General features: G+C 41.1%; 1 protein-coding gene across 2 annotated transcripts; it reads left to right on the top strand.

Annotated features, from left to right (window-relative positions):
* Positions 1–842: 842 nt before the first annotated feature.
* snx7 (sorting nexin 7) lies at positions 843–14,317 on the top strand. Of its 2 annotated transcripts, XM_027016259.2 has the most exons (10): positions 843–1,037; positions 2,221–2,412; positions 2,529–2,639; positions 2,911–3,069; positions 4,662–4,860; positions 4,963–5,162; positions 5,540–5,632; positions 6,613–6,714; positions 8,578–8,730; positions 13,253–14,316. In XM_027016259.2, the coding sequence occupies exons 1-10, from the start codon at positions 924–926 to the stop codon at positions 13,328–13,330; spliced, it is 1,401 nt and encodes a 466-aa protein (XP_026872060.2). In that variant the 5' UTR covers positions 843–923; the 3' UTR covers positions 13,331–14,316. The 2 variants fall into 2 exon arrangements, with proteins under 2 accessions (XP_026872060.2, XP_026872069.2); XM_027016268.2 differs by lacking the exon at positions 6,613–6,714 and having other exon boundaries at positions 13,253–14,317.
* The last annotated feature ends 1,377 nt before the right edge of the window (positions 14,318–15,694 follow it).

Raw genomic sequence — 15,694 nt, 5'->3', positions numbered from 1 at the left:
TGCCTTATATTAATGTAAAGTGGAATCATTTTAATTTAGTTTAATGTAACTGTCCATCTCTCACTTTTAAATGTATCTGTTAATGTTACCAATATATTAAGCTTTCTTTCTATTTATGATCATGATGATAGAGACGGACAGTAAGATAAAAACAAGTCATATTAATTCACGATATTGCTGTTTTGCTTTTAACTGTGCTACAGTGACATCTATTGGTAGTGTGGGTCATCTGCATACGTGCATATGCAAAGAACATTCATCTGCATAATATCAAATGTCAAGTAAAAATTTTACTATTTATGATTGATGCAGAAAAATAAAGGCTTGTATATCATAGGTTATTAACATACCCAATAATAAACATATGCGCACCAATGGTGTGAAAAGTAAAAAAAAACCTCAGCCACTGAGGAAATAGAAGGAAAATAATAATAAATAATATGGAAAATAAAATCGAAAAAAAAATGTTTTGATTGTAAAGGTTATCACCGTGGGAGAAATACTTTATAGTACTAAAACCTATTATTTATCATCTCTCATTGGCATTAAGACAAAACGTTGTATAGGACTTCAAATTTAACTAAATGCAAGTAATGTAAAAGTCCGGGCTATCCTGAATAAGCACTGGAATCGCAAAAACTTCTGTCACATGAACCACTGGTTACGTGTAGGTTACTCTGGGTTTTGTTTTGTTTTAGTCTTTCCTTCGTGTCTGTAGACGACAAACAAATACATTTTTCATTCATTTCTACTCAATTGACTATTCAGCGTTTTGTGCTATCAACAGCCACTCTTCTTTTCCTGAATACGATATTTCCGTTTCTGCGCAGTAAAGTATCTGCTTCTGGTCAAGTTTCAGACTTTTACGGAAAACTCAACTTATGAATTCTAATTTCACTGGAAAAGAAGAATCGATCTGAGCCATGATGAGTGGGACTGTTACCGATAATAATACTCCAACTGCTACAAAACCGGAGGATCTCGCAGGACAAGTGTTAGATCTAGATGAGGACGACGACTTGGAAGTTTTCAGTAAGGTAATTTAAAAACCAAACTTCAGTGGAACTGAGAGGCTGCTGGCAGATGACACCCGAGCTTATATGATAGTTAGCTGCTACATGGTCTGGCCTTACCACTGCCACATTACAAATCTGTAACCTTCTGTGAGTTGGTGACAGAAGAGTTTACAACACAATACGCAAACGAGTGTCTAACCTAAAGTACGGTAACGCTTAAGCCTCCACTTGGCTTGGTATCAGTCACACAGTAGGCTACAGACTTTTTACTTCGTAAATCGGAGGAAAGCACCGTCACTTCGTTCGCCTTGTTTTGTTCTCGTTTGGGTCTCAAAGGTCATAAATCAGGTGGCATTACGAAGATCCTACACACAGCCTAACTAAGACAGCGATCTACTTCTTGCAGCATAATAGAGTAGGCATACTGACAGGTTAGCGAAGGTCTACAGACCTGAGGGGACAGGCTATGTGACAGTTCCCCCTCTTAATAACAGATGTTCGATTCAGATAGAAAATGTGGAAATTGAAGAACTGCTTCGTGTCCGGTTGTTTTTTTGTTTTTTTTAGCACCAACTGAAATTTCTGCTGACAGCGGTCAGTTTTGGTTATGACAAGAAAGCTCTGCATAGGCGCGGTAAAGCTACACGGGCCTTTACTCCGTGATCATTCGTGTGAAACTTTTATTAAAATGGCAACTATTGGCACGCGTCAGTTGCTGAGTTTAGATCAAACATTATGCTTTGCTAAAAGAAAAAGACCCTAATCAGCTGGCTGACCTGTCAAGGATACACATCCTTGAAATACAGCTTCACATTTCGTTGAGTTTTCGCTGGGAATTAAACATAGTATAATTTTTAGGACTATTCACTGTATGATGTATGCACTATTTCAAATGGTTGAGGGACAGCTCAAGAATATTTTTAAGTTTAGCTTTAAATTTGGCTTGTCATTGAACCCATTTTTCAAATGAAAGTTATCCATTAAAATACACGCTTTCTGCAACCATCATTCTCTAGGACAAGCTCACAGTACAACAAAAACACTTGATATTAACAAATTCATCATGGGGTTTGGGGAAACAAGATTATTTGTTGTCATTGGCTTGTCGCTACCATGTCCAGACTGATAACTGCACAGTAAAGAAGCTGCTTGGTGTCCATATGGGCAAGACATATTTGTTGAAGATGTACTTTTTCCACTGTAGGACGCAACCTTCATGGACGGAAGCTCTTTTAATTCCCCAATGCCAACCTCCCCTGGCTCCATGGTCAACCAGTACAAGTTTGAGGAGGAGGAGGAAGTGCCCGACACTAAAGACATTTTTGTTACAGTCGATAAGCCTGAGAGCCATGTGACTGCCATTGAGACGTTTATTACGTACAGGGTTTTAACGAAGGTACACCAAGAATCATGTTTCCAGTGATGAGTATTTGATCTCAGAATGACGCCTTGTGTACTATGAGTGGTGCATTAGTGCTTGAAAATCCCTGTGTCCCCCTCTCTTGACACCAGACCAGTCGCAGTGAGTTTGACTCAAGTGAGTATGAAGTCCGCAGGCGCTACCAAGACTTCCTGTGGTTAAAAGGCAAGCTGGAGGAGACTCATCCCACTCTCATTGTTCATGTAGGTGTAGTTTACCTCCCACCCATTCCACCCTCAGCATGCTTTAGTGCTGAAGCCATGCTGCCTTCTCCTCTCATTTAACAGTACAAAACTCATCAGCAACAGGTAGATTGGAAGATTTATCAGTTGATTTGTTTATGCTGAAATCATTTTAGAAAGGCATTGATTCAAGTGTTCATGGTGATCTACAGCTCCAAATTACCCCATGACATGTTCTTATCAGGTTTGTGGTACTTGAACACTGAACGCTGGTCTCCTTGTTGTACTGTAGCCGCTGCCAGAGAAATTTGTGATGAAGGGAATGATGGAGCGGTTCAGTGACGACTTTGTTGAGACGAGGAAAAGAGCACTGCACAAGTTCCTCAACAGGATAGCCGACCATCCCGTTCTCTCGTGCAGTGAGGATTTCAAGATCTTTCTCACAGCAGAGGTTTGGATAAAATACACACATACACACAGTTATGGTTCCATATTACTGGACTGCAATTTTAGACAAATATAATATACAGTCTGTTGATCCAAGAGACTCCCAGTTTAGAGCATGTCTGTTCTATCAAAACTCATAATTCTCTGTAACTGCCTAAAATAAATACAGCATTTCTTTCCTGAAGATGGTAGCCAATATTCATTCACACACATATGCACAAATGTCCTGCTCATCCTAATGTGATCATTTTTTACCTTCAAATAATATATGCACAGCTACCCTTATCATAAATTCATATGGATGTCCTCCAAGTCCTCTTGAATTGAGAACATTGTTGAGTTTATTTGAGAAGTTTTGTGTGTGTGTGTGTGTGTGTGTGTGTGTGTGTGTGCGTGTATACACGCGCGCACACACACACACAATGTGGGTGGGTAGTCAAAATTGCGTCCTTCATCAGCTGTGCAAGCAAAGTACTTCTGAAGTTCCAGGAGGGGAAGCCAGTATATGTTACAAAGCATAGATGTTAATCATAATCATAACATTCATTCCATGGGCGTCAAACATTCTGAAAATGTAGATTCAGTTCTTTTTCTTTGAGTTTCCTAACTTTACTGCTGCCATAGCAACAACTGGCAATGCAAAGCAATATGTCATTACTACAATGCCCATTAGTATGAAAATGCCTTTCCACTGGAAATGACCAATCCTTAAATCTGATGGTCCAAATGTGTTCAACAAAACGACTGTTTTGGTTCCTCCAATGTAAAGCTGATTACATCTCTTGCAAGAAATACAATAAGCAACTCGTGCAGTAATGCATGAGGAAGAATGGGATATGACAATTGATCCATTTGTGCTAGTAATTTTAGTGGCAGTGTTAATACATTTACAGTACTGAGTGGTTGCAGGCTGTTGTACCACAGTTATCTGGCTGGTCATTTATCTCGCTCTTGATGAACCTGTCTTTGATGTTTTTGTCTCATCTAGGAGATTAGTGAAAAATCTTTAAGAAGGGATGTGATCTCTGCATTATTCTGGAGGTGTTATCGTTCCTCTTGCTTATTTAAACCACAAGAAAGTTGTCACCATTACAAATGATTTGCAAATGACTTTTTGGAGTCATCTGTATTATCAAAAGGTCTTACATTTGTGCATATAAAGCCTGTTACCAATTAATTTAAGTGCATTACTGACACTAAAGATTTGTTTTGATGTTTAAGACTACACGTTTGTTTTAATGATGGCCAGGATACTCTATTCACATGTTATGGTGGTACAGGAAACCTTGACTTGTCTAAATATAGCTCTACAAGGCCTCCTGTACATGTCCTACAGGAAAATTTCAAGCCATTTTTTCTTATTGATACCTGCGAAAGAGAAAGTAGTAGCATTAATTTCAACAAACCAACAAAAAAATGTAATCTACCTATCTAACTTAACTTACTTCCTGTAATGCTCTACTCTGGAAATCTTATGTTTCACTGCAGTCCTTTACTATAGTGCATTGCGGTTAATCCATAGAGTCCTTTTCTGGAAGAGGCTTGGTTAATCATGCCCAACTCATGTGCAGCACTTCATGATGGTCCTGTCTGCAGGAGCTAGGCACTCATAAGAAACAAGGGCCAGGTTTCCTTAGCCGCATCGGAGACACAGTGCGGGCAGTAGCAGCCTCTGTCCGTGGGGTACGAACACGTCCAGAGGAGTTCATAGCCATTCAGGACTACGTGGAGGCCTTCAGTCAGAAGATGACCTCTTTGGACAAAGTCACCCAAAGGATCATCAAAGAACAGAAGGGTATGCATTGAACATCCACCACCATTACCATGTTGTGATGCACAAAGCAGCCAGGCAGGGAACTATGGGTAGTGTAGTCTTAACAAACCGCTGTGTGTCCAGAGTACTCGGAGGAACTTGGGGAAGGCTCACCCGTCTACACCAAGTGGTCAGACATCGAGGACGAGCTGATGGTGCCACTGAAGCTGATGGCCAGCTGCCTAGACAGGTGTCACCGGGAGAGCGAGGAGCAGGTCCTACAGCTCAGCAACAGCTTGCTCCCAACCCTGCATGAGTATGTGCTTTGCACAGATACTCTCAAGGTAAACCTGCACTGCTAGAACAGACTGGTAGCTTTCTAGAAGGGCTGTAGAGAAAACAAGCATTTTTCTTGGATTGACAGTGAATAAGCACAGATTTTAGGCTTTGTGGTGGTTTTTTTTTTTCTTTTCTCTGAGATTACTGTTTGAAAGTAAGAGTAGATGTTTAGTATAAAAAAGTCATCTTTCATTTGTTTGCCTCTGCTGACTCTTGCTAACATTTCATGTCATTTGTGCTGTAACCTGAAGCGTAAACTTTGGTTCAATACTGGGATCAATATACTGGTAGTGTGCATTGTGTTTTACCAAGGCTTATTATGTATTTTATCCAGGCCTATATTTCATTAAGAGGCATTGATCCCACTGTTTGTCATATGCAGGCAGTGCTCCGAAGACGAGACAACATCCAGGCAGAGTTGGAGGCGAAGACTGAAACTCTTGCTGGCAAGAAGACAGAAGCAGAAGCAGAAGTAGTGAGTACAACATGGGCTTGTTTCTCTTTCCCTTATAACCCACCCAATGCTCTCCTGCAATTTTCCAAAGATTATTACTAATAAAGCCATGCTTTGGCACTCATGTCTGCTTTCATTTGAAGGCAATCCATTTTAAGCCTAAAGAGGAATGTGGTGAGATTATATAAAATATCTCATGAAAAGCAGAGGAAGTCCCCATGTGCCTGAACTCACTTCAGCCAGAACACAGTAAATACGGATGAATACAGCCTGCACTAATCATGTCATGTTTAGATCTCGTGGGCTTTTGACTTTTTACATCAATTCCATCAAATGTCACGGGTACAAGGAAGATCCGCCGGTGGGGAAGAGAAAGGACTGTTATTGGGCCAGGTCCTTTTAGAGAAGAGTTTGAAGGTTTCGATGCCCCACTCACCAAACCCCAGCTTAGCAATAACCTTTCTCCAGAGAATTTAATTACAGCTGGTGAGAACTGTTCCTGTTGACTTCCTCCGTGCTGTACAGCTTTTGTGAAATGGATGGATTCTCTTTTATGATCTGTTGTTGAATGTGGTGCTCCCTGTTCCTGGGCTTCAGGCAAATAAGGCAGGGTTGTTAAATACAGCCCTAGTGCAAACCTCTTGGAAAACTATACTATGCTAGGTTTATTAAGTACACTGAATGTGGGATGTGGTGCTGATCCTGATGTAACCCTGTTTTAATTTGAATATAAACCTATGCAAACACTGTTATCTATCCTTGTATGCAAAATGTCACTGTGGGTTGCTATATAACTATAACTCATAAGTAACTAAAACATCAGCCTACTTCCCATATCTTTCTCAATATATAGTGGACACATTCCCAGCTCTGCTGCTTTCTTCTGAACAGTTGTTGCAGCAGGGTTGTTGCACAAAGACAAAAGTTTTGTTTTGGGTTTTTTTTCTTCTTCATCTGTGTTACATCTGATGTGTCCTCCTGTATTGGTTGTGTCCATGAAGGAGTCAAAGGTCCTGAGTTTAGCATGGGACAGCCTGGTGGGCAAAGACCCAGACGAGGTCAGACAGCAGAGACAGCAGAAGCTTAAAGGAGAGATGAAAGAGGTACCGCTTTCATAACCGCAGTGAGGCATGCGCCTGCTTACACGCACTTCTCATATTAGAGGTTCTTGTGAGCATCATTGCTTTGAGGTCTGGAATTTCAACAGTCTGCACTCCGATGTGAAATGGCGCACTGGCAATTATGAACCGCTTTCCCTGTGAGACCAGGAGACTCTGAAATGCTGCAAGCTCCTCCTTCTGCATGACTTATGCTTACGGACAGCGTGTTGTCACATGCCGTCATGTTTCTGGGTGGGGTAGAAGGGCAGGTATTCTTCTACATGTGTCTGCCTCCCAACCTGAATGTCCTCCTTCTGGGACAAGGTGCATGCCACTGCTGTAGATGCCTGTCTTTGTATTGCACGCATCATATCAAGCTATTTGCCATAGTACACATGGCAGAACACAGCAACATGAACAACGGTAGAGAATAGTTGTTTACTGTGCCCCATGTCTACATTTGAAATGATCTGCGATATAATATTCGATCCAGTAGGTGGCAGTAAAGGTCAGTAAGTGTATGGAAAACCATCTTTCTAGAAGGCATTAAATGCGTTATGGGAATTTATATATCACGTTTCACTTAATAAGAGACTGCTATGATTTTTTGTAAAGAGTTCTGTTTTCCATTATCTGATTTCTTCCGATTTATGTGTGATTCCTAACTTATAACATGTTGGAGCCTGTTTTATTGATGAAATGTAGACCTAGTTCCTTTGATTTTAATGACTAAGTGTGTGTGTGTGTGTGTGTGTGTGTGTGTGTGTGTGTGTGTTAGGATTAATCTCTCTGTCTGCACCTCTCTTAATGACAGTAAGGGCAGATCAGCGTAACTAATGATCTGTCCTGCTTGTCACCGGGGAGACGCAGCTCTAGACAGTTACTGATCATGTCAGCACTGCCCCAACCCCCTTCTGTCCCTCTGTGCATCATCCACACTCACCCAAACCAACTCCTGTTCAACAAAATTGCCTCACAGAATCAGAGGCTGTATACACACGCACACACACACACACACACGCCAATCCAGAGGGGATACGGGCGGAGGCGGCAGCGAACACTCAGTGCTCGGCCTCCATCAGCTCAGCTGTCAATAAGTGGATGGTTTCCCAAAGCTCTTGCTCGCCTTAATCTTAGCTTGTTAATGTAACGTCTGCCCCTCCACGCATGCCTGGAACCCGCCAGCTGTCCATTAGCATGTTTACTTGTCATTTCGACCTGTGCTCACGTGTGTGGACAGTGATACTTTGCATGTGTTATTGGAAGCCAATTGGACCCAAGGGAGTTCTTGCCATCTGATACAGGTCGTTAGGGACATCTTGATGAGGTGCTCAGATCGATGGGGATGTGGAATCAAGTACGCCGCCAGTGTACAGCAGCCCCACTAAGTGCACGGTGCCAACTTGGTTTGCATTGTGACTGATCTCAGTTCAGACAGAAAAGTGCATGCATATGGTACATAAACTGTGCTGTGTGGTTTGATGTATTGTAAAGTGTGAAGAATTAACATTGGGAGAAGCTGCAGGCTTTAGGTGTGTCGCTGTGGTAAAGCATCAGAGTTACCTTTACTTATATAGACAATACAGAATGCACCAAGTTAGGTATTTTCATAATTACTGAGAGGAATGTTGTATGGGCAAGTTCATCAGACTTGGCCATTTGCTTCATTACAGTTGAGTGCAGTGTAGCAAGGTCATGTGTTTGGGTTTTGTAATAGTATAAAAATGTCCATATTTCAACTGCATTGCTTGTGAAAGAAATCTTCTCAAGTTTTTTTTTTTTAGACATATTCTTTGACTATGTTGTAGAGACAATGAAAGTGAGGTATGTGCTGTTATCTTATTATGTACTTGCGTGCCTGGGCAGATAAAGGAAGAGATTGATAAGATGGATGACCGGCTGGAGTGGGCCAATAATGCGTTGAAGGCAGACTGGAACCGCTGGCAGGAGAGAATGAGGGCTGACTTGAGATCAGTTTTTAACCGCACTGCAGAGAAGAACGTGGAGTACTACGAAAAGGTGAGTGATGGTGATGAACATGAAGAAAGAATCCAACTTGACTATGGAGCACACGTGCATGTCCGTGTGCGTCCGTGATAGATTTACTGTCCTATTTCAGGGAGCAGTACGTAAGTTTGACACAAAAACAACAAGGTGAAAAGCTTTAAATTGGTGGAAGAAACATCATGATAGAAATGCAATAAAATTGTGTTCACTGTGAATGTTAGGTAAAATGTATATAAAACCTTGCAGATTATATTGTTTGTTGCCACATTAAATATTTGGATTACTTACAGAGAGTGCCTGATGGATATATGGGGTCATCTGCCTGTAGACATTCCCGGCTTTGGGCATTTGCCAGTAGAGGGTAGTAGTACTTCATTTTTATACCTGCTGACAGCTTGCTATAAAGATGGCTGATATTTCCAGCTGAAGGATGAGGTATTGGGATTGATGTCATTAGACATGTACCCTTTCATTGTATTTGCTCCCTCTACTGCACTTCTCAGAGGCGAACCAGAAATCATGAGCCAAGCGCTGGTGGCACAGTCCAGAACAGATTGCTATAGATGCTGTGGCGCTGGATGACTTGTTTGGTAAGGAGAGGGAAGGAGAGCAGGAAGGCAGGAAAGAGAACACCATTATCAACAGCCAATGCTACGTAACGAAGGAGCCACAAAAGACAGACCATCAGAAGTTTCTTTTATCCACATTTGTGCCTCCTTGTAGTCTTCTCAGCTTTCTATTGGTGGAGATCGCGCTGCTTTAGGCCACCATGCCATTTATGTACATTTGAGCGAAGCACAGGGGTTTGCTAATTGCTCCGAATGTTCTAAATGGAATAGCTCTCGGTCATTCATCCATTGTTGCAGATTCGTGGCCAAGGGAGCCAAAGTAAGGTTCAGTCCTCATATTACAATGCTATGTTGTGTAACCCCAAAGCTAGGTCTCCATTTTTGTTTAATATCCAGGAAAAGCCTGGCAGCATCCAAAATATGAATGAACTGGTGAGCGAGGTGAAAGGGGGAGGAATAAGAGAGAGAGCGAGGGAGACAGCAAGTCTGAGGTCTTAATAAGTAAAGACAGTTTGGAGGGGCAGCTGCTGTGGGCCCTGTTGTGAGGCCACATTACTGGGTGTTAATATGGTGTCATGGGAGAGTTGGTGTGCAGGTGCTATGGCAGGCCCAGGTCCACTGAATGATTAATGCATGTCACATTGACCTCAATAACGAGAGGCAAGGGGATGAGGCACATGGGACCAACAGGGCCTGGAGGAGGTTGCTCCACCGCTTCCCCTTATGGCAAAGAACTAGAATGAAGTAAAGTTTACAGGAGAAGATGGATATACAATGTTGCACAGGGAGGACGATATATGTGAAGGTTCCAGGGCTTAACTGTTGTAACATACTATAATTACAGATGTACATGTGAAAATGTAAAAATGGTAAAATGTTAGACAATACATCTTTCTGAAACATCCTGATTCTTTAGCAACCTTATGTACTATACTTTTTAAAGTAGGTCTGTCTGTCTGTCTGTCTGTCTGTCTGTCTGTCTGATTGCATGGTTAAATTGAATGTACAGGTAAGAAGAAGACAGACAGACAGTGATACCCAGGGTGGAGGAGGGGGTGGTGAAGCTGCAGCCTGATCACTGCTACTGGCACCATTCTCGATCTGACATGGTAGTTTCATGGTTGCGGGAGCTGGTGCAAATGTATCGGCACAGCAGTGATGCTGGGGTTCTTGCACATGTCAAGTTAATGTGGGCTGTTAGAGGTCCACCCAAAAATACCCAGCTAGCAGCAGTACTGTCTTTAGACACTGACCATTGCTAAAGGGCTAGAGCATGGCCAAAACCTAGCATGGGAGATATGTGCAATAAAGTGGCTGGTGTGTTGTCATTTTTTACCGTCTATTTTGCTAAAATAAAGAACCAAATCTTTACATCATCTGTAATTAAAGACCAAGTGGTTTTCTTGATCCATTGTAATCAGGAACATGTGAATTTAACTATAAACTAAATGGGGAACACGAAGACTTCCAGGACAAACCTGTTCTGTGGCATGAGTTCACAATGAAATGTTTATACATTTGCATGGTGGCCTATACAATGCTGTGGGCACATCAGCCATACACTGTAAGGTGGCAAGTTCAGGGGATTGCCATGGAGACGCCATAGCAACAAGGATGTTGCTCAAAGATGGGGAAGACATGCATCCTGTCATTAAATTTATATTTAATTTCAAATGAATTTCAACACTGGGGAGCATTTTTGAGGTTTTCCCTGTCCCTGTTTTGGAACAGGCCACAGCAGGGGTTGACAGTGGGCTTTCAATTATTCACTGTACCAGCCCACTATAGCAGATGCTTCCCTTTTGAATTCAACACTTGGCATTGTTCTTCTGAGCTCCAGGTCCAGTGCTGACAGCGCTGTGCACAGAAGTTTGTTCCACCTCTCTACCACACACTTTGAAATAGCTGATCTGACCTACAGTCTCCTCAATATATCTGTAGTTTGTGCATGTATTTTCATGAAGGCTTGTGGACAAGCCTGTCTTGCTGTGGTGATTGGTCCTAAATGGCCTAGGCACTTCCCTGATTAGCTTTGTTTAGTAGCAGATCAAATAGCAGCTGGATGTAGGTGGAGCAGGGCTGGCTAATGGGGCCATGCCCTCGGCCTCCTAATGGGCCTACTCTAATCACACACACGCTCCCCTGGACTCTGAAGCCAGAGGAAGCTGCATGCTTGATACAGCTCCCAGGGAGACATCACCCCCGGCCCCGGCCATGATCTTCACCATTCAGTGGTCAGTTTATTACCTTTGCAGACACTTGTGCCAGCACATGAGTAGATGGTAGCATCTGTACAGTAATCACCACTAGGTTTTGTTTTTTGTTTGTTTTTTCCCCTTATTTTTGGTGCTTGGACCTATATTAAAAATGTCATTCTCCTCTGTGCAATGCTCTGTTAAAAAAAATCTTTGTCACAGAATTTAACAGATAGGTAATATGGCATATTATTAAATGTCACACAATCAAAAAAGGCAACATGATATGCATTTTGTTTCACATAGACTGTCTGCCATTCAGTTTGACTTCTATCTTCCCAGCATGCTTTGTGAGGTCTTAGCAAAGTTTCTCCTCAGGGCATGTGCCAGCATCACATCCCCGCATTGCTTGATCAGGGTGACCTGGTAGTAGCCAGAGTGGTGGCAAACCACGCCCGTCCTCCTCCATCATGGGCTCACCAGGCTCATGTCCCCACATGCGTACTCGCCACCCCCCGCACTCCTGCCTTTGGGAGGGTGACTCACTCACACTTTGGGCCAAAGTCTTCCTTGGTGTCATTTTTGCCATCTATAGTGTCTCAAAATAGGCCAATCAGACACTTTAGAAAGGGGAAGGAAAGTTCCATTTGGAGAAATTGACTTCATATGTGGTACATTCATGTCTAATTTTCCTCGATTGGAATATTTTTGCATAATGGAAAAACACTCAGATAAATCAGTCACTAATTGAGAGATTTAGTGTCTTCCTCTTTCATCATACAATATACGAGCAGAAAATGCTGCAAATGTCTTTTTCAGCTCTGTGACTTGCCCACTGTCTCCTGTTCAATGTGATTGGGTGTAAATTAAGTCTACAGTGTTGGAGAGGTCAGCCAACATGTGGTTGATGCTCTTTTCTTCTAGATCTAGTGCACGCTGTCTCTTGCTTACACATTTTTGTTCTGTTCTTGCTGAGTTAGATGTCCATGGGCAGTTTGGAGCAGGGAAGAAGTCCACACTATACCTTATTACACTCTTCCAAATCTCTGCTAGTCACACCTTACCCCTGTTATCTGTCATACGGTTGAGCCCTACCACTATTCTGTATTATGAAGTTCACTGAAAGCTCTGACTGACCTTTGACCCAGAGGTAGTTGGAAATTTTGTTTACCCGAAATTGGCTATTTTATGTACTTCATCTGTGGTTGAATGTAGCAGATATACCTTGGCAGTAATTTGGCGGCTGTTTATGGTTGTCATCTGGCACCCATTCTCATGCTCTTGTTTGAAGCACTTTAAAAAGGTCAGAGCTCACCTTCGTCCTATGCTGAAGTGCCAGCCTGACTAAGTGCTTTTGACAGGCAGTCAACCACAGTGAGCCTGCCTCTGGTGTGCCAACCATGACATGCTCTCAAGTGCCAGGCAAGTGTATGTGGACTGGGGGGGTGGGGGTGGGGTGGTATGTTGGGGAGAGAAGGTTGTCAAGTCTGAGAATGAGGACATTCATCTCAAGCCTGGCAAGTGCTACCTAAATGACATGCAGGCCTACTGTGACCACAGCTCATGAATGAGACTGGGGACTGAATTGGAAGTTACTGTGTGTCAGTCCTGTTGGCAGCCTTCAAATAGCATTTCATTACTCAGAAGGCCTTTATTGATGGGCCAAAACCCTACCCAGACTAAAATACATAAGTGCAGACTGGACAGACAGAGACAGGGAATGTGTGAAGGAGAGTGCTGGTATCATTCTGAATGTGTGTTCTCTTGCAGTGTCTGGCGGTGTGGGAGTCATTCCTGCTGTCTCAGAAGACTGAGGACAGTGAAGGAGACAACATATTAGACTCCTAATCTTCCATGATGCACTTAGCCAATCAGTTTTGACCAAAGACAAGTTTTTACTTGACAGTCTTGAAGCTTCAGATGTACACTACACCACTCCCAGAGTGGCCACAGTATGGATTCAATTGTGCCAATTTCCTAACTGGTCCAAAGATAGAAGATGTGTTGTCCAATACTGAAGTAAGACTGTCTGAGACGAACCTGTTTGTGTAGCTTTGTAGAATACAAGAAAAAAGTGGCAAATGTTTTATGATTGTGGTTAATTATAACCACCAAACATGGATATTTGGTTTTTAGATTTGAAAATACATTTAAATTATTGTATTATTATTATTATTATTATTATTATTATAGAAAACCTCAATGGATTTACCATAATTTGGGTGCCATTAGATCATGGCTTTATTCATATGATTTGATTGTTTGGCTATATGATTCACAGGGATGTTTGGGGCAAGTTTTATCTATATGATTCACAGGGGTTGTTTGAAAAATGCATGATAACTGGTAATTTAGCAATGAGAAATTAAGTTAGTCCAGCATTTACATAATCTGAAAATACGCATTTTATGGTATTATACTGCACCTTTGATCATTTTAATACATACATGTGATACATATGGGATTACTGGGTTAAATGCAAGTTCTTTGTTCTTTTTTTTAATTTCTTCTACTATCTGAAGTTGATCTCCTATTTGTTTACATTATTAAAATACTCAAGTTTTGCTACTATGGAACTGAAATAAAAACATTTTATGGAATAAAAAAGTGTAAATAGTATTATATGACATGATGTTTATGTATGGTGTTCCATTTATATCATGTTATCTTAATTGTGTGCTGTATAAATTATAACGCATTGCTTGTTTTCTTTATTTGTAGATGTATCTTCATTTGGCTATAAAGAGAATGACAAATTGGAAACGGGGAAAAGGCTTTTTGTGGTAGATTCATGTGGCTCAATACTGATTTCTTTGTCCTGGGATTTTCCCTTCACTCTGGGTAGGACAGAACAGGAGGCTGGATTCTAAAGTAGGTTACCCATTTAGCCTAATCACATTAAACATTTATCTGCACTTTCTAAATAACACTGCCCTGAAATTATGACTTTTATCTGCAGTTTATTTCATGCAGAGTTTGAAGAGGTGCAGCAATAGTTAATCTGTCTACACCCTCTCTATGAGAACAGGCAAAGTGAGTTACATAAGCAAGGTTGAAATGAATTTACAAAATAAGGCATTCTGTCTGCAGTGCACAGCTCTGGTTTGTGACAGTGGAACACCGGAGAAAACGTCACCATCTGAAAGCCATTTTGAAAGAGAGAGAGAGAGAGAAAATGTGTGTGTGTGTGTGTGTGTGTGTGTGTGTGTGAGTGTACTGCATAAACAACAGCAACTATTCAGTTGATTCCTTTGTCCTGTCACACTTTGAATGGTTCCTTGAATGGTTGTTGAGTAATTCTGAATTTGAAGCCTCTACATTTTTGAGGGGAAATTGCTTTTCAGTCCACTTCCTTTTCTCAAAAAAAAAAAAACAATTTATCCCTACAAGCTCAGTTCATTTTTAGCCTGCCTGCAATAATAGCACATTTTACACAAGTTGAAGGAACTGATATTAGATGCAGCTAGAGAGGCTAGATGGCCAGACCTCCATTTTAAATTGAGCAGTTGGACTTTGTCCATATTCAGCTGTAACATTTTGAAATAACACATTTTTCCTGATAAAAATGTAGCTGAGGCAGTCTAATTTACATGCATAGCTTATGTGTACAGGGCTTTTCATACTTATCCGTTCACTTTTGTTTATTCCCTCACTGTGAAACTTCAGTCTAGGAAATGGATTCATCGCAATGAAAATAGATTTTCTGGTCATTCACTAGGTTGACAGGCCCATAGACAAACAAGATGTGGTGGTAATAATCAAATAAATAAAAAAAACTCATTGTTTATGTTGCTTATTTTGTGCTTATGCAAGTTATCAAAAATGGATGAACCATCTGTAATGAAAAGTCTTGCTGCTACTCATATTTCAATATATATGTTGATAAACCAATATGATTTGAATGTGTAAAATGAGTGCCAATAGTAAATCTGTTTAACAAATACATTTCAACTCACTTTGATCTATTTTAGATTTTTAAACAAATGCAGATACATGATTTTTTTGTATTTTTGGAGTTTTCATATATCAAGGAGGGATTTGTCCTTTCCTACACTATATAATGAATTGAATACCTTTATGGTATACACTCCTACTTTTACAGTGCACTACAGTAGGGGTGGGGTTATAAAAATATCTCTGTTCAACAACAGCATCAATTTTACACTAGAAATATGAGGAAATTTTATTCTTTCAGTGAAGTTATATTCAACA

Source organism: Electrophorus electricus, chromosome 10, assembly GCF_013358815.1.
Source record: "Electrophorus electricus isolate fEleEle1 chromosome 10, fEleEle1.pri, whole genome shotgun sequence".
In the NCBI taxonomy this organism is placed as follows: domain Eukaryota; kingdom Metazoa; phylum Chordata; class Actinopteri; order Gymnotiformes; family Gymnotidae; genus Electrophorus; species Electrophorus electricus.
The sequence above is the reverse complement of the archived record's forward strand: the minus strand, read 5'-3'. Positions and strand labels throughout refer to the sequence as shown.